This window comes from Vespa velutina, chromosome 19 (genome assembly GCF_912470025.1).
Source record: "Vespa velutina chromosome 19, iVesVel2.1, whole genome shotgun sequence".
In the NCBI taxonomy this organism is placed as follows: domain Eukaryota; kingdom Metazoa; phylum Arthropoda; class Insecta; order Hymenoptera; family Vespidae; genus Vespa; species Vespa velutina.
The window spans coordinates 3,610,397-3,632,787 of record NC_062206.1 but is presented as its reverse complement, the minus strand read 5'-3'; the positions used below and the strand labels follow the sequence as shown (position 1 = coordinate 3,632,787).

General features: G+C 37.7%; 4 protein-coding genes across 20 annotated transcripts in view; 1 reads left to right on the top strand and 3 right to left on the bottom strand.

Moving 5' to 3' along the window:
* Window positions 1–266: 266 nt before the first annotated feature.
* On the bottom strand, window positions 267–6,821 carry LOC124955670 (ankyrin repeat domain-containing protein 39-like). Of its 4 annotated transcripts, none has more exons than XM_047510444.1 (4): window positions 6,484–6,821; window positions 6,043–6,224; window positions 5,749–5,973; window positions 2,894–2,968 (listed from the first exon to the last, which is right to left on the bottom strand). In XM_047510444.1, the coding sequence occupies exons 2-4, from the start codon at window positions 6,122–6,124 to the stop codon at window positions 2,946–2,948; spliced, it is 330 nt and encodes a 109-aa protein (XP_047366400.1). In that variant the 5' UTR covers window positions 6,125–6,224; window positions 6,484–6,821; the 3' UTR covers window positions 2,894–2,945. The 4 variants fall into 4 exon arrangements, with proteins under 4 accessions (XP_047366396.1, XP_047366400.1, XP_047366397.1 ...); XM_047510441.1 differs by having other exon boundaries at window positions 6,428–6,820; XM_047510442.1 differs by having other exon boundaries at window positions 6,432–6,820.
* LOC124955671 lies at window positions 2,398–5,691 on the bottom strand. Its single transcript, XM_047510445.1, has 3 exons — window positions 4,743–5,691; window positions 2,728–2,965; window positions 2,398–2,563 (listed from the first exon to the last, which is right to left on the bottom strand). Exons 1-3 carry the CDS (start codon window positions 4,809–4,811, stop codon window positions 2,460–2,462), a joined length of 411 nt encoding a protein of 136 aa, XP_047366401.1. The 5' UTR covers window positions 4,812–5,691; the 3' UTR covers window positions 2,398–2,459.
* LOC124955669 lies at window positions 3,150–4,736 on the bottom strand. Its single transcript, XM_047510439.1, has 2 exons — window positions 3,800–4,736; window positions 3,150–3,726 (listed from the first exon to the last, which is right to left on the bottom strand). The coding sequence occupies exons 1-2, from the start codon at window positions 4,290–4,292 to the stop codon at window positions 3,401–3,403; spliced, it is 819 nt and encodes a 272-aa protein (XP_047366395.1). The 5' UTR covers window positions 4,293–4,736; the 3' UTR covers window positions 3,150–3,400.
* A 556-nt stretch (window positions 6,822–7,377) lies between the features above and the next one.
* LOC124955658 (nuclear receptor coactivator 2-like) overlaps window positions 7,378–22,391 on the top strand; it is a 40,377-nt gene continuing 25,363 nt past the window's right edge. For 3 of the 14 annotated variants that reach the window (XM_047510418.1, XM_047510409.1, XM_047510410.1), the window contains exons 1-2: window positions 7,379–9,191; window positions 12,243–13,206. In XM_047510418.1, the coding sequence (XP_047366374.1) occupies window positions 13,178–13,206 (29 nt within the window). In that variant the 5' untranslated portion in view covers window positions 7,379–9,191; window positions 12,243–13,177. Of the gene's footprint in view, window positions 9,192–9,355; window positions 9,418–12,242; window positions 13,207–13,837; window positions 13,974–22,391 lie in introns of those variants that run through there. The other 11 variants (XM_047510411.1, XM_047510415.1, XM_047510404.1 and 8 more) reach the window with 8 other exon arrangements.

Genomic DNA, 22,391 nt, shown 5'->3' with positions numbered 1-22,391 from the left:
GAGCGGAGGAGAACACAGCTAATGTACGAGCGACATTTAAGAGAATTTGGAAGATTTGCCGAGAAGATTTCTTCAACGACGTCTATTGTACTTTATTCGTTTTTTAATGTTACGTTCATCATTGTGACAGCTGACGTGACAGCTGATGATGAGATCAGTATTGAAGTCTAATCCTATTGTTCAATAAGATATCGAAGAATAGACGATTTGTTTACATTAATCGATTATTTTGAACATGAAAATAATTGATGACATAAACATTTTTATTAAGATTATGAAAATAAAAGCGAGACGATGTCGTTGCAGTATTCGTCAGCCAATTGTTTCACGGTACGATTTTTATTATCGACGATAGACAGATCCGAATGCGGAATCAAACTTTTACAAATGGACACGCGAGCACCAATAAGAGCTCTGTGCAGAGCGGTATATCCATCAGCATCCTTTAAATTTGCATTAGCACCGTACTTTAATAAAGATTCAACGACGCGATCGTGTCCTTGTGTAGCTGCTCTATGAAGAGCAGTTGCTTGCCCGCAACGCGTTCTAGCATTTACGTTAGCTCCATATTGCAACAACATCTCGCAGATCTGATAATATCCATTTCGAGCTGCATAATGAAGAGCAGTATATCCAGCGGAGTCTTCGATATCCGCCGAAATTCCCTTTTTTAAAAATCTTTCTACTTTGTCCTTGTCGTTGTATTGAGCTGAAAAAGAAACGAAAAATATCAAATATCAAATTGAAATTTATTGAAATAATATTTTTCACAACTCACCAGCATACCATATCCCTCGCTCGAATTCAATCTCGGACAAAGATTGACTAACACTCAAGTTGACGGATAAACTGCAACAGGAGTCTACATCTTTCTCATGTTCATGTTCTTTCGCCATTTTATCTTCAATCTGTAACTCATTAGAAGAGTTTTTAATCGACACGCTTCAATTGCTCTAAGTTATTTAGGATAATGGTATTAACTTGAATGCATACGAATAAGAATAATATACATTCTAATAAAACAAATAACTCTCTCTCTCTCTCTCTCTCTCTCTCTCTCTCTCTCTCTCTCTCTCTCTCTCTCTCTCTCTCTCTCTCTCTCTCTCTCTCTCTCTCTTTCTCTTTTTCTCTTTTTCGTTTGTAAAAAAATACGAATACTTTTATATATGTATACACGTACGATTTAATCTCTTCTATAAAGAATAGAATAGATAGATTTTAAAATGCAAAATTCCATAGAACGAATGGTATATGAATATAATATAATATAATATAATATAATATAATATAATATAATATAATATAATATAATATAATGTAATATAATATAATATAATATAATATAATATAATAATACTAATACGGAAAAAAGAGGAAACTTAAACATAAACCACGTGGTTTGTGTAATAATACAATAAATCATTTAGTAGTTCGTGCTCGTTTGCTAGGACGATAAATCACCAAAATTAGGTTTTGAAATATCCATTTTCGGTTGAAGGAACATTTTTTAAATATCGACAAATGATCACTTCACAGGAGAAATCATTATTATAATAACGATAAAAACTGATACATCGATAAACATTGTAAATATGTTACTTGAAATACTTTTAATTTTCTTCTATATATTGATAAAAAATTTATAAATTTGCTAAACATTATTTCAATGTTAACAATAAAAACTTTTTTATTCTTCAAATGATAAAGCGAAGAGAGAAACCGTCACTATTTTATTTAATTTCTTAACTATCGAGAATCCATTATATTTGGACGCAAAATTTACTCATTTTGATTTTTTTTTTGAATGAATGTTCGCCTTGTTTAATATGATCTAAAAAATCTAAAATATGCTCGGCCGCTAATCGTATAGAAAAATTCGGATAGCTTCTCTTCCTAGATTACTAGTTTCATTGGAAAACATGTTAATGTGTTGGGTTCAATTTAACGTGCCTAAAAAACTACATAATATTCTTTTTACGTTGTAATATCATACATAGGCATCGTTGTACAGTCGTTTAACAATTCCATTCTGTATATTTATCGAATTATGAAAATATACTAAACTCTGCAGTTTTTTTTTTTCTTTCTTTTCATAAGAAAATGTATAAAAAGTATCTATCCTTGTATAATCCAATAAAATAATTACTAAAGTAGTTACTAAAAAAATAGTTACTAATAGAATGTATTTTTTACAAATAACGATTCGTTATATTTGGTCCGTACGCATTTATTATTTAATGCTTATAATGATAAATTGCTAGAGACTAATAATTAGTCGCAAACGTAAAAAATAAAAAGCGAACGATCATCCATTAGTCCATAAAATAAAGGATAGATAATTGTTCTAGGATCCTCTTTGATGATTGCGCAGATTAATATTATATATTACGCACAAACTACTGGTGTATATCTTTATATATGTGCATATTCTTTACTACAAATACAATACTTTAGAAAAATTAAACCTCCCGTTGCAGCGTCCAAAGAATTTCAGCTTCTCCGGTACTACAAATAACTCGATAGCCTAATTCGGCTAGAGCATTAATAACCGAAAAGGGTCGTCCTAAAAGAAATTGTCAACAATAAGTTTGTTATAATGTTTTTTAACTATTCATTCAGAAAAAGTAAAGTAATCGATGCACTTGAGTTTAACCATCAATTTAAAACAAAACGAATTGAAATAAGTTTATAAACTTTATTCTTTAATATAAAAAATTTTGGATGAACCTTTAATCAGTGCGCCATTGACCACCGTCGAAGCAGAGCTTTGAAAACGTTTAGTAAGTGCCAAGAGTTCGTCCGGAGATAATTCAAAAACAGATGATTCGGTTGCATACGGCGATCCTCTTACACCAACGTAATAAAAAGTTTCGCTCGTTGCGGTGTTAACCCATTTTTCAGGCATTACACTGACTGGTTCCGCCATGGTGTCGATACAACTTTCGTTAGACTTCGCCATCTTTTCCTTCTAGAAGAAAATAATTACAATGCTTACGAGATTAAAGATGACAGATGCGACGAGAAAATAATGAAAGTGGATGTTTCTATGTCTTCTTTTTTCTTTATATGTTTTTATGCAGAGACAATCAAATTATTATATACATATGCATTTGTACGAGATATAACATGAATCTAATAAGCTAGATGTGTTTCTTTTATTTCTTTTTTTTTTTTTTTTTTTTTTTTTTTTTTTTTTTTTTTTTTTACAGACATTTTATTTAATTGTAATATAATTTTTTTTATCTTTAATATTATAGAATATGCAAAGCAGTCGACTGTCATAATTGAGGAGTTCTATAAATAACCAGGGAATGCATGTTCGCAATTCGTAAGAATATTTTATAATCGAGAAAGATAAAACAAGTCGCAATATCTTATTAATGGATAAGAGTATTTATCCTCAATTTTTGTTTTGATCAAACAGTTTCTTTTCATGCTCCTCTTGTAATTGCATCATTCGCATTTCATAAGCCCAACGTATTTCACTTTGAGCTTTGTCTCTTTCAAATTCCCATTGAAATCTTTCCAATTCCAAAGTTTTACGGCGTAACTCCAGCTCGGCTATTTTTCTTAACGCCTGGCTCTCCAACAATTGTTCTTGATATATTTTGCTTTGTAGGGGCGAATATCCGGCACCACGAATGGAAAGGAATGGCCATCGTGAAATTCTTCTGGTAGGTAGAGATTTCTTATGACGAATGGTACTTTTACATTCTTCAGATCCACCTACGAAAGCATTTAAAAATAAACATTTGCATCGTAATAATCTATTTTATAATATCTAATGTTTTGAAATTACCAATTTTAGCCATCTCTGTGTCAGTCTGATTCGCGTCCCTAGTTCTTATTGTCGCATTTCTATCACCTTTGATACTTTGAACATTAGGGTCGTGGCTTGTCCGTGACTTATCTTTAGAATCTATCACCATCTTTGCATCGCACTGCTGAATCGTTTCTGATATTTCATCTATGTAATACCGATTTTTATAATGCCAATCATCCAGATCTTCCAATTCCATCTCGGTAACATGTTCTAACGAAGATTCTTGCTTTCGTTGCTTGTCATTAATTTTAATGTCAAGAATATTTGTTTTGTTTCTCTTATCGTTTCTTAATTGTATAAATTGTCGTCTAACCTCTACTGGACACTTTAGACAACGTTCCAAATGTCTTTCCATACGCGCTACGTTTTGTATATATGAATGATCACAAAATTTACAAAAAGCGATGACTTGAGAGCCATCCACTTTTTTGTTGTAATAGTTCCACACAATACCACATTTTTTCACCATTTCGATTCGATTAAACTTTATTATTAACCGTTAGTGTAAAACATTTAAATTTTCGATATAACGAAATCGATCGACAATATTTCTTCATTAATAAACTCGAAACGTCAATGATTATAAAAGCGATAACTTTTTAATGAGAGTTTTATAATCGAAGATTCTTATCGTTCTTTGACTTGGTAATATTCAACTACGAGTCATTCTACTTGTTACGAAAGATAAACAAAATATATTCTTTCTAAATTTTGTTGATATTGCAAATAAACGATGAATGACATAGAATTATATGAATGGTATGAAGTTAAAACGAACAAGTTTACACTTTTTCCCTTTACGTATGTAAATAGCGTTTAACGCATAAACATATGTACGTAATTCGTCTTATCGATCGCAGAGTCTACAATTTCAAATTGAAATAATGTGAAGAAGATGAAGGATGGTGCGTGATCATACCTGTTGTTTGTCGTTTCCACTTCTATCCATTTTCACATTAATTGCACTTTTCTCAATCAATGAATTCATCCGACAAATGACGCATCGCACTCACGAATCAAATTTTGTTCAATACTCTATACACAACACACACACACACACACGTATTGTAGACCGTGTACTATTTAAGTACGGAATGAAGTGAGTTCATATCGAACGAAAAAAATGCATAAAAGAAATTTTTAATTATCGACAATCTTAAAAAATGCGATTGTTCTTTCGATCAAAATTACGGATAAATTAATTATTTTACTTTCATTTGTATCACGTTGTTACATGACACGTAATAATTTTTATATCAATTATAAAACCAATGAAAAATGACAGATATATCATTTTATCGTCAAGAAAGTATATAAAAGGAGCCTTTTTACTTTATCTTTATTAATCCAGATAAGATAGAAAATGGTAAGTAATCATTCGCTCGATCGTTTTAAATTTACAACCGATGTTTTTTCATTGATTGTACTTTTGATGAGCAGCCACTTGAAAATAGACACTTTAATTAAATTAAGATTGAAATTTTTATCAAATTTTGTTGAAACATCAATAGGAAGTGTCGTTTGAAAAGTATTGATGATTCAGCAAACCATTAGATTTTTATTTTTCGTACCGGTCTGGACGAACAACACTGTCAGCCCGATTAGAAAAGGTTTACTCGTTTGTATATACAAATGAATATTATTTTTACTGTTATTACAACGAGCAGTTTTACTTGCAAGCTTCGAACATCAAATATTGTCTCATACGTACGTAACGTTGTTTTTTAATGTGTCACTAAGTTTCTAATATTTAAGAGAATCTATAATAATTGTTTCTAACCTATTTTTGAATTTTTCGACAGCACGTGTTATTTGGTTGACACATACATATAATACATTTGTTACTTTGCCAAAGTTATCGACTTTATAACTTATAAAGTCGATTTATAAAAATTCATAGAAACGAATCTATTGGTAAAACTTACGTGCTTTTATGACAAGTTCAGGTTCAGGTTCTGAGAAATCTTTTCTCATAGTCCACATATATTCATTGTAGTCTTGTTTGATGCTAGTACTAGAAGAAGCGACAACCTTATATCCAAGAACCTCCAGAGCAGTTAATATTACACAAGGATGTTGTAAATAGACTATCGTAAAATCGTCGCAATATCCTCCAGAAGCAAAGCGAGTAAGTTGTTCTATGTCGGATGCTAGAAAAAATAATCTATCGAATTGGTTTCTTCTGCCATTCGAATAACAATTGGAGTATAAAGCATTACCTTTGAGTCCTGATACTAGAACTCTCCACGGATATCTGTGACCGTACGAAGCTAAATTACCACGCACTAGAATGTATGGCATCTGTGATGGTTAAAGCGAATGCTAGAGACACGTTTAATTATTTCTATACATTAACTTTTCCACATAATACTTTAACGAATGTTTAAATACTTTTAGTTCACTGAAACAGAATAATAAAAATTTGGAGCTTCGGTATACGTCATGTAATAGAAAATTTAAGGTATCGTCTCTCGAAAGGAAATTCACTAAATAATGAGAACTAATTGTAAACGAATATTTTTCAAGTAGCGGATGTAATTTATTAGTAGAATCAATATTTACTTCCGCTCGTTTAAAATCTTAATCATTAATTAATTTGCTTACATACGCTATATTTAAAAGTGTTTCGTAATAAATTGAAAACACGAAACGTTTCTCACTTGCGAAACTTTCACTTTTCACAAACAGCGTAAGAGAGTAATTTCTTAATCAATTTTTTAATCAGAACTTCATACTCTTATATTGGATATAATCTGGAATATTGGGTATTAAGAATAATTCCATTAGATGTACTTGAAGGTCGTACTTCACGCTGGTACCTTTAATTTTCTCCTACGCGTTTATATATAAGAAAAGTATTCTTTTTCTATGTGTATATAGTATGTGCGTCTTGCTAAAAGTAATAGATGCGCGAACAAAAGTTTACTTTCCAAGAGCGCCAATTTCGAATATAAAAACAATAAACATTTGGACAAGCGACTTTGTGACGTATTAGATATCAGTGAGCTAAAAACTGGAAGATATATTTTTATAGATTGTATAGAATTTAATCATATATACGTTAAATCGTATTAAGACAGCTAATTCGAACTATATTATTTAACAGGAGTTAGAAAGAAAAAAAATAACAATATTTAGGGTCGTCAGAGGTCTCTAGGAGGGTCGATACACCAGCGTGTTTTGATTGGTCAAGCGAAAAATTATCGGACCAATGAAAATCAACTGCAAGGTTACTTTCGAGCAAAAGCATTTAAAATCGTTCGACAAGATTATAGAGAGAATATAGGGAGAATATAGAGAGATATGAGGTTTATAAAGTAAAACTGCTCTGATTATATAAAATAATTTATTAGGATGTTATGCGTAGAAATGTATCCTTTCTTCCTAACTCGAATTAAATGTCTCGATGCACGAAATTTATGCACTTGGTAATGACCAAGGAGGAAGAATCGTTCGTTCTCGTTAAAAATCGTGCGTTTTCGTGGGTCGAATCGTATTCGTCGAGGATCGTGCGGAGATCGCATAGTGTCGCCACCTGATGGTATACCTTTCGTATGGGCAGGAGAATAGTGTGTTGCGTGTACTCAGTTGTTTCACGAATACCGCGAGTGGTTTGCGCGTGCGAGCCCGGCCGCGTTTTTCGCGAAGGCAATTCGTTTTCTACGCGGAAAGCGATAATTTTCTTGTGTATAATAGATCGCATTGGAGGTGCGCGGGGGCGCGCGTACCCTATCATTCCAAGTTTTCGCCTCGAAGAGATATAACGGTTTTGTGAACGAAAATCTACGTTCGCTCGTACGACGGTGGTGCCTCTCAGTCGAGTGTGTGTGACAATCGCGAGCAATGTAACCGTTCCGTGACGTCAGACACGGCTAATCAAGTGCACACACAGCACTAGAGTTTGCGCACTCGCGCACACCTATACATTGCCGACACATACTCAACACGCCGCGCCGCGCCGTGCCGCGCAGCGATCGTAGAGAGCGCGTATGGGATCGTGCTGCGCACGGAGATAAAAAGAGAGAGAGGCAGGGAAAATTGTACGGTAGCAGCGAGTGATAGACGAAAGAAAACGAAGGGCGTGGAGGGGTGAGAAGGAAGACGAGAACGATAAGAAAGGAGATACGACGAAGGCTATCGACGGGAAGAAAACGAAGGAGAGAAGGAGAGATCAAAGACGCATATCTTTTTCTCATCCATCGAGAGAGAAAAAGAGAGAGAGAGAGAGAGAGAGAGAGAGATAGATATAGACAAACAGACAGACAGACAGACAGACATGGGCGGGCTCGAGACGACGAGAGAAAGGCGAAGGTTCGTTCGCTAGAACTTCTCTTTTCTTCGTTGAGGCTGAAAGCGGTCGGGCGACGCCTCTCTATTTAGGATGTCTATATTTCGAGCTTCCACGAGATAGAAGAGACAAGTTCTTTAAAATTAATCATTGAGTAAGAACGACACGGAACAGCGGCAGTAGCGCAGCAGTTCGACACACAGTGCGCATACGGTGTGTGTACGTGCTCGCGTGTGGTGTGCTCGAGAACAGGAGAAAGAGAGATAGAATGACTAAGAGTGTTTTGGGTGGGGGAAGTCTTTACCGTGCTGCTATCGAGAGTGGAGGGGAGAGCGCGAAAAGGAGAGCCGCGGTCGCGTCTCGTGGCGCCCCGCTGTGCTTTTCTACAGAAAACTGTTGCAACCTATACGATTCGTTCTGTCGTTCTTGGCGTTAAAGGCGGACGTAGAAGAGCCTCAAAAACGAAGAAACTAACGAGAGACGTATTTAAGAACGTGCCGAAAAGACTCGACGATTGGAGATTTTAGAAGAAACATTGTTCTTTCGGTAAGAGGAAACGAAGGATAGAAGAATTTGTTCGTTTTCGCGTATAAATTGTCCGAAGTGTGCGTTATTTCGCGTGTGTGCGATAATCGAAGAAGAGGAGAGTGTACGACATTGTCGTCGTTGTCGTCCGTAGTCGATAGAGGCCGATATTTACGCGTGCGTCCGTTACGATATAACAGGAAAATGGCCTTTCCATCGGACGACGAGTGCTGTCTTTGAGTCGTAAACGAGCGAGAGAGATTATCAACGTCATCTCTTTTCTTTCTTTTTTGGTTGCTCTTGCGTCCTGTGTTGTCGCGCGTGTTTTCCTTTTTCTCGTCGGTAAGGTTCGCTCGTATTAGTGGCTTGTATACGTAGAGACGTTTTTTGACCAAGTAGACAGTGAGAAAAAGAGAGAGAGAGAGAGAGAGAGAGAGAGAGTGCGTGCGCGCGCGCGCGTGTGTGTGTGTGTGAGAAAAACTCTCGGGGAGGTGTCGTCTCCTCCTGACATGGAAGAACGATCCCTTTTCCCGATATCGATGGGCACCTACGTCGGTGAGAAGCAATTTTTTTTCGCCTCAATATTATCGTAATGTCATATGTTATTCGATACGTCGTTAAAGTGTATCAACCCTTATTCTTTCAATCTCTTTCCTAATAATTTATGATTTGGATTTCTAACGACAAATACGCATAACCTCTCTTTTTCTTTTTACAAGTTGTCAACTTGGTTAAGCTTCCAGCGTAGCTAGAAAGATATAGAGCAAGTTTTTAAAAGAAGGTAAAGAAAAAAAAGAATAATAATCATTTTAGTAATAATTATAATAATTCGAATATATAATAATAATTCATTTTGTTTGTATCTTTGAATTGACTTTATATCATAGACATGAAAATATTTCAAAGGAGAAATGAGGTTAGGTGACATTGTAACTGAGAAATCGTAATACATTCGATTTAAATCCCAAATGCGGATACACATGAGAATGCTCCGAATGAGAAACCTTTGAGGTTATGTGATGTTGTAATTTCAAACCTGAGTAATATAAGATTTAAATAAACCAAACAAGTATAGGTGAGAACATTTCAAAAAAGAAATTGTTACGGTTATGTGACGTTTTAATGAAGAATACATGAGAATATTATTCGATTTAAATGACAAGAAAGAGATCCAAAATCTTCGAGAAAAAGTATGCGCGCGACGATTCTCTCTCCTCTCTTTTTCTGCGGACCCTCTCCTCCTAGCCCACCCCACCTCACCTCACCCCACTCCTCGCCCCTTCGGCGAGACGAGCTTCGTAGAATCGAAGAACATAGCCACCTTCGCACGGCCCAATGCGCATGCCCCGCGCGTTAACGTTACGAGATACATATATAAGTTTGCAAACGAAGAGGCGCGTCACGAGACGTTCGTTCGTTCGTTCATTTCTTCGTTCGTTTGTTCTCTCGCTCGTTCGCGAGACTTCGAAAAGCGACTCGAATTTCGATGGATCGCTGTGCGTGCGATTATTACAAGAGAACGTTGACTACACTCGTGTCACTCGAGACGTTTCTTTTCAAGAGATTCTCTTTTATCTGTAGATAACGATTCATCATCGTTACAATTACCTTGTATTCTCTTTGTTGTCAAAGATCTTACATAATTATTTTACATTGTTTACCCTTTATAATCAATTTCTCTCTTTGCGCGTCTAAATCAAAAATTATCTAATGTGAAACTTTATTAATAATGTCGGTATCGTCAGCATTTAATATAGTATTTTGTTTCTGTATAATAGTATAGTATTGGGTTGGCCAATAAGTATATTCTATAGTTTTAATATAAAAATATCTTATAAGAGAGCAATATGTATGCTTACACACACAAACACACACACAACACCAAATTTGCCAATTTGAGAGGTTCCTGAAGAAAAAAGAAAGACTATTGGTTGTTATTTTTAATCAATTTGATTTTACAATAATAAGCAAAGAAAGACAACTGAGTTAATTCGATTAACTTCAGTTACTATAATAATTATAATATCGATAATATTTGTGAAAGGGATGGTAGAGTTGTAGTATTAAAGTTACATGATATGTTATAGAGGAATATTTCGAATGCTTGAATAAATAATCAAGACGAAATGTTGCCAGCTTCAGTCATGTAAAGATTCGAATTCGGGTCATCGTTGTTGCGATAGAGCAATAAATGGCCTACTTTCCGAAATCCCTCGAGTCGTAACGAGTTCAGAACGATAACGTCTATTTCGTGGATAGGCATCATTCTTCACGTATCTAAATTCTATGCTTAAAAGGCAATTTTTTGATCATTTTTAAACAAATGCATCGTTTTGCAATACACGTATACAAATATGTATGATGTTTGTGCGTATGCGTGTATATATGTATATATATATATATATATCGATTTTAGATGACTCGAGGTCGATAAACGAGGGCATTCGGATTAACAATGCGCTATCTGACAGATAATAATTTCTTATCGTAACTACGTTTCTTTGGTAAAGAGATGCTTGTTTCTTTGAAATAACCTACTCATACCACGTGGATATAATGGAGTAATGCGTAAAACTAGAAAACTTTGGATACGAACCAAAGATTAATTAAAAATTTTTCAACATTTTAAATTTAATATTTCAAACGAAATATATTTTGTAATTTTTAAGTAGCAAATGTAGTATAGTATTTGCATATACATGCAATATCAGTATCATGGGACTAGATTTATCTATAATCTCTTCGTTGAGTAATTAATTAAAATAGAAAATGAGGAAGTAAGGTTTTTCAGTGTCACGAGAAAGACTACGTCAAAGGATTTTTTTTTATATAAGATGCAGTTTTCTAGGAAATTTTTCTTCTTTTTTTTTCAAGATAGTGCTGGCCCCCCTCACCTCTACACATACACTTACAGGGATATATCGATATTGATTATCACTATTAATAATATTTATACGACGAAGAGAGCGAATAATATTGGATAATATTTAGAATCATTTCTGATTTATACCTACTGATATTTATTTACTTTGTTCGTTTTCTTTTTATGCGAAAGTAGCAATAAAATTATTATACGAGTATATTGAGAAAAGATATAATATTTATGATTTGTAAATTGTCACGAAGAAATTTTTTGATTATATATATATATATATATATATATATATATATATATATATATATATATAATAATAATAATAATAATAACGAGTACAATAACGAGAATGGTTTATGGCGAAAAGATGATTAAAAATAAGATAAAAAGATGGAAAAAAATGCGCGGAGTATATAATTTATAAAAGCTATATTATATAGCGTTTTTCTTTTCTTCTCTTTCTTTGAGTCATTGTAAAAGTATCATATATTTCCTACTTTTCTCACACATACGTGATATTTGATTGCATCGCTGGAATTCACTATGTGATTCGTTGCATTCCACGATTCATTCGTGTTACATCTCTTTATTTATTTAAAAGTTATTGAAAATTTGAATGCGTATTGGCCAACCCAGTACATTTAGAATAGAAAAGAAAGATATGGTTTTTATTATGCGATAAGAAATATCAAACAAATTTCGACTAATAAATGTTTTCTCTTATATTTTAGAATCAATCGACGAATCGTTAAGGTTTCGTACAATCAACACGAGAGAATTATAACTGTGAGGAGTATAAGGGAAAAAGTGATAAAGGTGGAGGTGGAGGTGGAGGAGGGTGGAGGACGGTCGCGTCGTCGTCGAGGAGTTCGACGATTGAAAATTATGTTCAAACTGAATGTTACGGGAGTGGCGAAGAAGAAGAAGAGGAATTCGATCGGGCTATCTTGCTCGTGTAGAGAAAAAGAAATTGAGGAGAAGGAGGAAGACGGGGAGGAGGTCGTCTCCGGCTTTGCCGTCCTCGTCCTCGTCGTTGACGTCGTTGACGTCGTTGACGTCGTTGACGTCGTGGACGTCGTTTCGTCGTTTAAAAACGTTAGATATCACGATTCCCGTGAAAGTCGTACCAACTACTACTACTGCTCTCGTATCATCTTCATTTCTCATCGAGACGAAGAAGACGAAGAGAAAAAGAAGGAGAAGAAGAAGGATACTGGTGAACTTCGATAAACAAGAGGCCAACGAGAAAGCGATAGGCCTCGTTTTACGACGAATCGTGAACGAAGAGAGAGAAAAACTCCAATTTCGGAAGTGCTTCGGAAGAAAGTAGTTTGGTGAAAACTTGTGCTCGCTATTATTTTCTTCGGCTATTATTATTTTCGTTTCGTTTCGTTTCGTTTCGTTTCGTTTCGTTTCGTTCTGTTCCGTTCCGTTTCGTTTTGCTTTCTTTCTTCTTTTTCTTCTTCCTCCTCTTCCTTTTTTCTTTTTCTTCTTATTCGGTGAATATACATAGAGAAAAATCATCGTTCCTTGTGAGTTCGGTGAACTCGTGCATCTTTCTCTTAACGTGACTTGTTTGGCAGAGGTGTCTTTGGATTTTCAGACATTTCGCACGGATCTTCCCCGGCAATGCGACGCCGCGCCTATTCTCCATGAGAGGAGGCACATGTCCATTGCTACGGCTGAAAATGCAGGGTAAGTTTTGTCCATTTTTCTTTTTTCTTTTTTCCTCATATTAAATCATTGTTGCTATTTCGGATGCTGGTTCGACGTTAGGCCCGAAAAGCATCGATCATCTCGATTTGACGATTCTTCTTTCCGCCGAGATATGTGGAGAGTGAATTTGAAAATTGGAAGCAGCGTGAAATCGAGTCGGCCAAAACATCTTCTTTAGCCTTTATCGTTCACGCCGTGATGTTATATAACGAGTTACGATTCGGATCGTACGTCGTTGCATCGAATTTGCGTGCGCGAATCAAAACGACTTCCACTCCTTCTACGTTACTTTATTCTCTTCTCTCTCTTGCTTCTCCTCCCCTACATTAAACGTGGAAACGCGAAATTCGTTGATTCGTCATCGAGAAGAAAGGCATGGGCCATGCTCATAGCATTTCTATCTCTCTTTTCTCTCTCTCTCTCTCTCTCTTTCTCTTTCTTTCTTTCTTTACAAGGAGGAGCATTATTAGCTGAAGAAATTTTATTCGATGACGAGTAATACTGCGCTTCTTTGGATTGGGGATGGGGCAGAGGAAGAGGGAGGAGAGGTACGATATCAACGTCCGTCGTAAATACGTTATTTTTAGTATTCAACGCGCTTAACAACGATTACTATACAGTGTCAAGATATCTTTAATCGTTCCGTGGATGTTTGCCTCGGCGCTGACATTGATTGGCTGACAAGTTGCGTGACCTCCTTGTGTCGTTGATCGTAAAGAAAATTTGAACGTTTCAAGAGGGAAAACGTAAGATATACCTATTCTCAGTATAATTTTTCCTTCTACAGAAACTATTAAGCGTTTACCTATGGATATTTTCTTTTTTAATTTATATATTCGTATTTCTCGTAGAAACGATCGAAAAAGAAACGCAGTCGATAAAATTCGTAAAGTTCAAAGAGGGAAACTATAAGATACGTTTAATGTAATTTTCTTTCTATTGCAGGAAGTAGTATTTCGCATTTTATTAGTTTATTTGTTTTGCCGGTCGAATAAATCGGCGGATTTCTTTGACTCGGCCAATTTCGCATAATTTCGACGTCCTCGAGGCTTCGTTGATGAAGGGTCTGATTTCAGAGGTAGGCAATCATAGCGAATTATCGGCATATTTTTCGTCATTAGCTTACTTGGCCGATAGTCGAAGAACTAGAGGGAACAAACGACCACCGTTAGATCCTATATCGTGTAGTTCCTTCATAGAGAGGAATCTTCTCAAGGTCAACAGCAGGCAAGCAGTCGGCAAAGCGGCAGGCGGTGGTGATGGTGGCGGTGGTGGCGGTGGCGGTGGCGGTGGCGGTGGCGGTGGCGACTATGCCAACTCCAGGCCACGAGGCACACGCGCTTGTTCTTATGTGGCCTCCTCTCTTTCTCTCTCTCTCTCTCTCTCTCTCTCTCTCTCTCAAACACACACACTCTCATTAAGCACACAAGCGTATACTCTCCGTCTGTTTCGGATCAGGCCCTTCCGGCCGGCCTTTCCTAGTTCTAGTTCCCCTCCTTGGATGTGTTGGTCGAATGCATCGTCTTTTTAATTCTTCTCGAAAATGTTCTATCTCATTTTCGATGTCCAAGCTTTGATCGGCTTTATCTTGAAAACGCTGATTCGACTATGTGAAATTGAAAAAAGTGGGGAGACAGAGCATTGAACGCTGTCTAATCTTTCGTCTCTGAATGGCATTTGAATAATTTCGACTGCAGGAAATATCGATTAGTCGTACGTTTGCTTGTTCGGGAGTTAACTGCTTTCTCGATTCCCGCCCGTATACATATCGATCGGTCCCGTATGATAACAGGGCCGTGAACGTTCATAAATTCCGTCTTACTACCGTTGATGTTGAGAGTATTTCTTTTCGTTAAAAAAATGATTGTTCATTACCTTGACGTCATTTCTTATTAATTTACTCGAACGGAATCCAAGGTTAACAACCTTTTCCACCCCCTTCTCTATCTCTCCCCTTCAAAGGCAAAGTAAGCTCGACGAGGAAGCAAAACTTGAGCGTAACGTCTTAAAAGTATCGCTAAAAACTCGCTTAGTACATTTCTTATTTTTCGATCGTTATGTATCGGCCAATCTCAGAAAGATCCAATAAAAAAAAGAGAGAGAGAGAAAAAGGGAGGGAGGGAGACAGGCGAGGGTGAGGGAGAGCCCTCGGAGAAAAAGAAGTAGAGAGGCCTCGTTTCCTCGGCAATTTAGGCATGCACCCGCTTCTTCTCCTCTCCCACCTAGCAGCTACCTATCTACCTTCCTACCTGCCACTCGGTGGGGGCTAAAATTACGTTTTCTTGGTAAAGCAACGCAAGAAGTGAAGCCACGGCCGAGCAAAAGGATCAAAATCGTTGACCGAGTGTGCGCATGCTGCTGCTGCTGTTGCCGCTGCTGCTGCTGCTGCTGCTGCTCGAGAAAGAGGGAGAGGGGGGGAAAGGGAGTAGGCAGTTTTGTCTAGAAAGTTAGGCGACGTCGAGGGGATGACCATGGAAGTAAACTACGTTACACAAGCTTAACGGCATGCTGCTGTTACGGCACACCGCGTGTTGTCGCTACTTGTGAGAGAAACTCGGCACAGAGAGAATATTGTTTTTGCTAAAAATTCAAGCAGAATTCACAAGGCGTTTGGAACAAGCGTGTTCTTTAAGTTAATGCGAATTTCTCTTGATTCTCCGCGACTTCGTGACGCGAGTATGATATTTTTGTGTGTCTTTCGTGGCACTGGCCCAAAGCAAGCACGTGACCCTTTCGTTTCTAGGGTGTTAGAGAGAGAGACAGAGAGAGAGACAGAGAGAGAGAGAGAGAGAGAGAGAGAGAGAGAGAGAGAGAGAGAGAGGGAGAGAGAGAGAGAGAGAAGGAGGAAGGGATTGTATTATCGTTAGTAGGGAGTAAGATTCTTGTAAAAATCTGTCATTAATTTCTCGTTTGTTGTTGCGTGGAAAATGCTGACATTTGATTCTCCTTCGATATTGTCATCGCTGGCATTAGCGAATAAGCGCGTTGTTTTCGCTGCCACTCCTCCTTTTTCTTTAACTAAGAAACATAACGGTCGACGGCTTCGACGCTATCGTAAGTATCGTATTCCGGTCACGAGATACTGAGCCGATCGCGTCCGAGTTTGTTGCTTTAACGACGATCCAAGATCTTCAGTGAAGGGAAAAATCAAATTTTATTTCACACGTGTCCGATATATTTTTGATCATCAATGTACTTATTATAGATTTTAGTGAAAAAGGAATAAAATTGAATGAAATAATCGCATAAAAGAAAATATATCTATTCCAGAATGCGTACCTTCGATTAGGAAGAACTTTACGATAGAACTTATAGTTCATAGGTATTATTCCATAAGATAAAAGTATCATTTATAATCCCTCGTAATGTAAAATACTAACTTGGCCTTAAAAGAAAAGCCGGATCAAAAGCAGATTCAAATTCTGTTGAAAATTGTACTCGGTTAAACGTGAATATACTCTGCGTCGACTGTGGCGGCATCCGCGAAATCGATACAACGCGTTCACGAACACATTGCACCGGACTACGGACTAGAAGGCACGACTACAATAATAAGAAGTAGGAAGAGTAGGAGTAGAGAGGGTGAAGGATGAAGAGGAGGAGGAAACCGAGGGAGGATGGCAGTAGCGACGCGACGATGGCGACGACGCCGACGCCGCTTGTCGAGAGAAACGATCTCTCTCTCTCTCTCTCTCTTTCTCTTCCCCTCTTCGATGAGAGGTAAAGAGGGAACGTTATATCGCGGAGGGATGGAGAGCGGCACATATCGACCGGTCTACGAAGAACGAGCGCCAGTCGAGAACAGGGGTCAAGGTCGTCGAATGTACCACGCCTGCCTCCATCACCCAATAACGCGGCCGACGTAGACTAGTAGAGTAGAATACTTTTCTCTTTTCTCTTACATATTCACCACCATTTTCTTTTCATTTTTACATTCAATAACCGCCTTTACAAATTTGATAATCTCTAATAATCTCTTTAAAGTTATTATTAATTCACGTTTAAGAAGCATCTAGACGAGAAGTTATTGTGTTCGTTTACCTTGTTTCTGTAATAATTTAGAGAGTAGAAGTTCTGATGTAAGACGCTATCCTCGAAAGAAGACTGACTATACTTGGATTTATGATTCATCTCTTTAACGAAACAATGGCTGGGAATGTAGACGTGAAAAATTTCAAGTCTGGTACGAGAACAATAATAAATCTCGGGGTCTAATTTATTTGGAAATTTCTTCTTCGTATAAAAAATATAACTATCGGATGGAAATGGACGGATGAAATGCCGGTACTTACTTATCGACTCGCCGGGGACTCGTTTATTTCCATTATGTTCGCTCGAAGTATTTCATGGTTGTTCCTAACGACATTCACTGTACAATTTCACGCTTCGCACGAAGCGATTGCGTCGCCGTGCGGTGTCGAAACGCACACGGGAGTCGTGTGTGCGGAGGAATTCGAGTACGGCACGCGTTCTTTGCTCGACGTGTCTTGGCCTCGACGATTTTTACACCGGGAAATCGATAAACTTTGCTTTCATAATAATATAGGTAGTTGAACGTATTTATGATTCGAACTTATCGAACATTGAAAAGAAAGAAAGAAAGGAAAGAAGGAAAGAAGGAAAGAAGGAAGGAAGGAAGGAAGGAAGGAAGAAGTCGGTAAAATGCTAAAAGATCAAAATTTCAATTTGTTAAAACAGTCTAGAAGTAGTGATAAATCTTCCCCATACAAACGAGTTCCGAGCATAGAAAGATGTATTCGAAATATCAGTAAACGTGCTTTCGAGACAAGGTCGAAACGTATAGAGTATCTTGTCTCCGAAGGGAGCGTTCGCATTTCGGCAGAAGCGAAGCGTGTGGAATTTCATTTTGTGTCTTGAACGCTTCGCTCCGCTCCGTTTCTCCTCTCCTCTCCTCTCCTCTCCTCTCCTCTCTTCTCCTCTCCTCTCCTCTCTTCGTTCACGTTCCGCACTGTCCTGCCCTAACCGTGCGGCGCACCGTAAAAAGAACCTAAACGCCCTAGCCGTAGACAGATTCTATAAGGCTCCCTCGAACCCTTTGTTCTCCGAAGGCCACGAATTTTGCCCGTATACGCCTAGTCTCGGCCATTATTATTATTATTATATAACCTAACCGAACGATATATCTAGTTTCGCTTCGAAACCATGATCGCGTTGCCTCAACGAAAACGTGTTTCTTTTTTCTCAACGATCCAAATTCTATATTCTGCCTTTAATAATTTTAATCTTAATAAGTTTTTATCGAAACTGAGGCGTTCGTTTAAACCTTTACAGAGATGATAGTTTTATTTATTCAATTTTGTTTATTCGGTGTAAGATTAGAATATATTTTTCGAGACATAGAGTTACTTTATGAAAATATTCTTCAATAAGATGCGAGGGGTTCGATTCGATTTATATAATAGTGCAAGTCTCTGTAGACATATCGCTAATCTTCGAACTGTCGTCGTAACGAGTCCATCCATATCGTTACCTCCTTTTTATCGCTTTCGCGTTTCGTATACATATACGATATAATCTCCGTGATTAGAGATAACAAAATTGAAATTTCTCGTCGATCGTTCGCGATCGGTCGGCACTATTATTTAACGTTCACATTAGCCGCTTGTCTTTACTCGTATAAAAAAGATTTGAACCAAAGTAGCAATATGCTAGCAACAACTAGTAATATATACTTAGTACACTAGTTAGTACATTAACTAAATCGGAAATCTATTATTTGCTACTGTCTAATGTACGAAAAAGCATTCAAAATTTGAAAATCTTTTTTCTCTCTTTCTCTCTCTCTCTCTCTCTCTCTCTCTCTCTCTCTCTCTCTCTCTCTGTCTTTTCCTCTCCCTCTATATTCATCGATGAGTTTCCACTCGGTTTGAAAATACCAACCGCGATTTACATCGATGCTCGTCGATGCTTCTCGTGGGGCAGGTCAGTCCAGCTCGCACGGTATATGCCTACTTGGCATAACGTGCGCGCGCGCAACTTACGCTTCCTTCGGACTTTTTCCCGTCGAATCAAAACTCCTCCAACTTCTCCTTTTGCGTATAGTCTGCCGGTTCTAAATTCAGAGTAAGTTAGTATTTCCTATAGACCATGCTTCTCGCATCGATCCTTTAGGTTCTATAAGGTTCTAAAATGCTCACAAACAAGCTACATCATCCACAAAGCATATTTGTCGTTAAAAGTTTAATTTTTCCTTTTAATATTCAATCCGGTATTAATCCTTAATAATCATTATTGAAATATAAAAATGTAGGTTCATTGAAAAATTTAATGACGAACGTTCGCCAAAAAGCCTTCGCACGTAATTTTTTCCAAAACAAAGACGTGTATTCTAAAACGTTCAAGTTCTTTCTTAGGGAACTGAAAAGAAGGAATACTTGCTATCGGTAAAAGGGGAGGTACAAGGGTTTGACCTTGAAGGCAGCCGGCCTCGTGGAGAATCGTGTACGTGTTATAATCTGTCCAGCTTTTCGGCCGTTCTTTCGCATGAAATTTTGCTCCCTTTCGATGCAAGACGTTCTCCGACGACCGGATTTTAATTTTAACGTCAAGGGAGAGAGAGAGAGAGAGAGGGAGAGAGAGAGAGAGAGAGAGAGAGAGAGAGAGAGAGAGAAGAGCGTACGACGACGTTCTAAGAACTCGCTCTTCTTCCCTCTCTCTTAGTGTTTTTTTTTCTCCATTTTTAAGGCACGATCTACGCGGTCCGTAAATCTCCGCATTTTCGGTAGATGCGCTTTTAAAAGAAAGAAAAGAGAGGAAACAACCCTTATTTGAAATTCGTCGAGTAGAGAGTCTACTATCGATCCATGCCAAGCCCTGACCGATGCGTTACGTGTAAACGCGTAACCTATGCGCGTTCAATGCATTATAACGCAACGTACATAGATACGGATCTATTGTTCCTTTCGAAATTTCATTTCTATAATCAAAATTAATTAACAAATTTTTAAGTAGGAAGAAACTCATTTACTGCGTATTAGGAGGTGCGTCCCTTGATCTCGTAGGCACTGCGTGTTTCTCTGCAATCGTCTAGCGTTTCAACTGCTGACGTCGGTGGTACCCGCAGCAACGACCGCAGCGGAAATTCGAGCGGCAAAGTTAGTTCGCGATCGAGCCTCGTCATCGTACGTCCACCTACACAAATATTGATACTCTCAACGTGTCATCATCTTTTTTTTTTGCGCTCGTAGTCTTCGTCTTCGTTTTATAAGCTATTATTTTTCTTATATCGTGTTTGAATATCCTCCGTTGTGTATTAATTTTCTGTTTTGAGAATCTTCCGTGTTAATTTTGTTAAAAGTTGACAAAGTCGAAAGTCGAAATGCATCCCTGTCATATAAGAAATAAAGAAAAAAGGAAGAAAGAAAATCTTTTCTCGGGAAAGATTTTGACTCTCTATCTCTTTTCGGAGATGACGATATTCCTTTGGTATCGTAGGAGGAGGAGGTCACGTACTTGCTTGAACGTTGACGATCGTTTTCGCATAATTTTTAATGGATTGAGTTCATTGCGACGATTTATGTATTTTCTAACAAAAAAATTTCTTTTTCTACGAATTTTAACACAAAACATTAATTCGCGAACAATGTTTTTCCGCGCAATCACCGTCTAGGAGTCCCTAGACGAAGAAAAAAAATCGGGAAAAAAAGAAAAAAGAAAAATAAAAAAAAAAAAAAAAAAAAATAAAAAAAATGATCGATCCGTCGTATTGATTCGTTACGTAACGCTGTCCTGCCCTAGAAGAACCGAGCCTGGACAGTGGAGGAGAGATGGGGTGAGGAGGACGCGTCGCGTCGCGTCGCGTCTAAACCACTCCCTCTCTCCTCTTTCTCTATCTCTCTTTCTCTCTTCCTCCCGTGACGTAAAGACGCGAGTTACGTCATCATAGCAACAGCGGGGACACCGAGGCGGCGTCGTCTGTCGACATGGCAACTATTTCTCTCCCTTCCCACGTTACGTCTACATCGTGTTTATCATTAGCATCTCATCAAGCATAGCAGTATACTTGGTATTGTATAGCAATCTTTCGTCCTTTTCTTACAGTTAGTTTTGTTTGCCACGCACACACGTACGCACCGGTTGATTAACTCCCTATAATGCTGCGTAATTCATACATTCGTATTAGGTGTAGTTAATGCATTACTCGTAGTTTTTATTATATTGTTTATTGAAGAAGAAAAAAAAGAATGGCTCGTTCGAATTCCGATCGAGGTATCTCAAGCGAGTCGAACGATAGAAATGGGACCGAGCCAAAAGCGAATTTCAGGTTGCCATGAGAGAGAAATGGAGAGTCGTTCCGAGTATCCAGCTGGTGCTACAAGTTCAATCTGGCAGCTGTTCGAAAGCACGAACTTGGGAGAAGGAGAGGAAGAGAGAGAGAGAGAGGGAGAGGGAGAGGGAGAGAGAGGGAGAGCGTGCGAGAGCGTGCGAGAGCGGGGGGAGAGGTTTGAGAGGGAAGAAAGAGCGACCGAGCGTCGCTCATCGATGGAAGAGATCGTAGACGTCATCGAGGCGTATCGGTTTAAAGTTCGATCGATGCGAACGGTACGTCGGTCGCTGAAACGCCATGGTGTGTCCGAGCTCTCGGTAAAACGAGGACACGCGTTTTTCTTACTTTTTTCTTTTCTTTCTTTTTTTTATTTTTTTTATTTTTTTTTATTTTTATTTATTTTTTTTTTTTTCATTCTTAAAACCAATAATAATCTTTGTAGATTTTGATTTCTACTTTGTCTTTGTTAATTGCTTACTTTTGCATCCGGCGAAAAGATTTTGTCGATAGTCGTAAACATTTTTCAAATGTTTTTATTTAAATTTAGAACGAGAAGGAAACCTTCGCATAAGTAACGGATCAAGATTCATAGGTCGTTTCGATACTGTCACTGTTTTCCGTGCTGGAAACGATAAAACGATAAAACGGCTAGTCCGTGGTTGTTCGTAGGAAGTGACCGCACATTTAATTTGGTCGAGGTCTCTCGGTTACGCTTCGCTAGTAACACACTTCTCTGGTATAGGCACGTGCTCGTAAACTGTTCCAAAGACGCGAGTACCTCAGCCACGGCCATCGACCAGAGAGTTTCTGCGCTTAACTACCAATGTGTGTATACCCACCTCTCTGTTAGTGACCTACGCTTTCGCCGTTCCGATTC

What these genes read in the sequence shown, in the direction of transcription:
- LOC124955670 (XM_047510440.1), bottom strand. Translation starts at nt 896, where the DNA reads ATGGCGAAAGAACATGAACATGAGAAAGATGTAGACTCCTGTTGCAGT. An exon ending in GCGAGGGATATGGTATGCTG is followed by an intron (nt 710 to 778) that starts GTGAGTTGTGAA and finishes TTTCTTTTTCAG; the next exon opens with CTCAATACAACGACAAGGAC.
- LOC124955669 (XM_047510439.1), bottom strand. Translation starts at nt 4,292, where the DNA reads ATGGTGAAAAAATGTGGTATTGTGTGGAACTATTACAACAAAAAAGTG. An exon ending in CACAGAGATGGCTAAAATTG is followed by an intron (nt 3,727 to 3,799) that starts GTAATTTCAAAA and finishes ATGCTTTCGTAG; the next exon opens with GTGGATCTGAAGAATGTAAA.
- LOC124955671 (XM_047510445.1), bottom strand. Translation starts at nt 4,811, where the DNA reads ATGAATTCATTGATTGAGAAAAGTGCAATTAATGTGAAAATGGATAGA. An exon ending in GTGGAAACGACAAACAACAG is followed by an intron (nt 2,966 to 4,742) that starts GTATGATCACGC and finishes TTCTTCTAGAAG; the next exon opens with GAAAAGATGGCGAAGTCTAA. An exon ending in CAATGGCGCACTGATTAAAG is followed by an intron (nt 2,564 to 2,727) that starts GTTCATCCAAAA and finishes AATTTCTTTTAG; the next exon opens with GACGACCCTTTTCGGTTATT.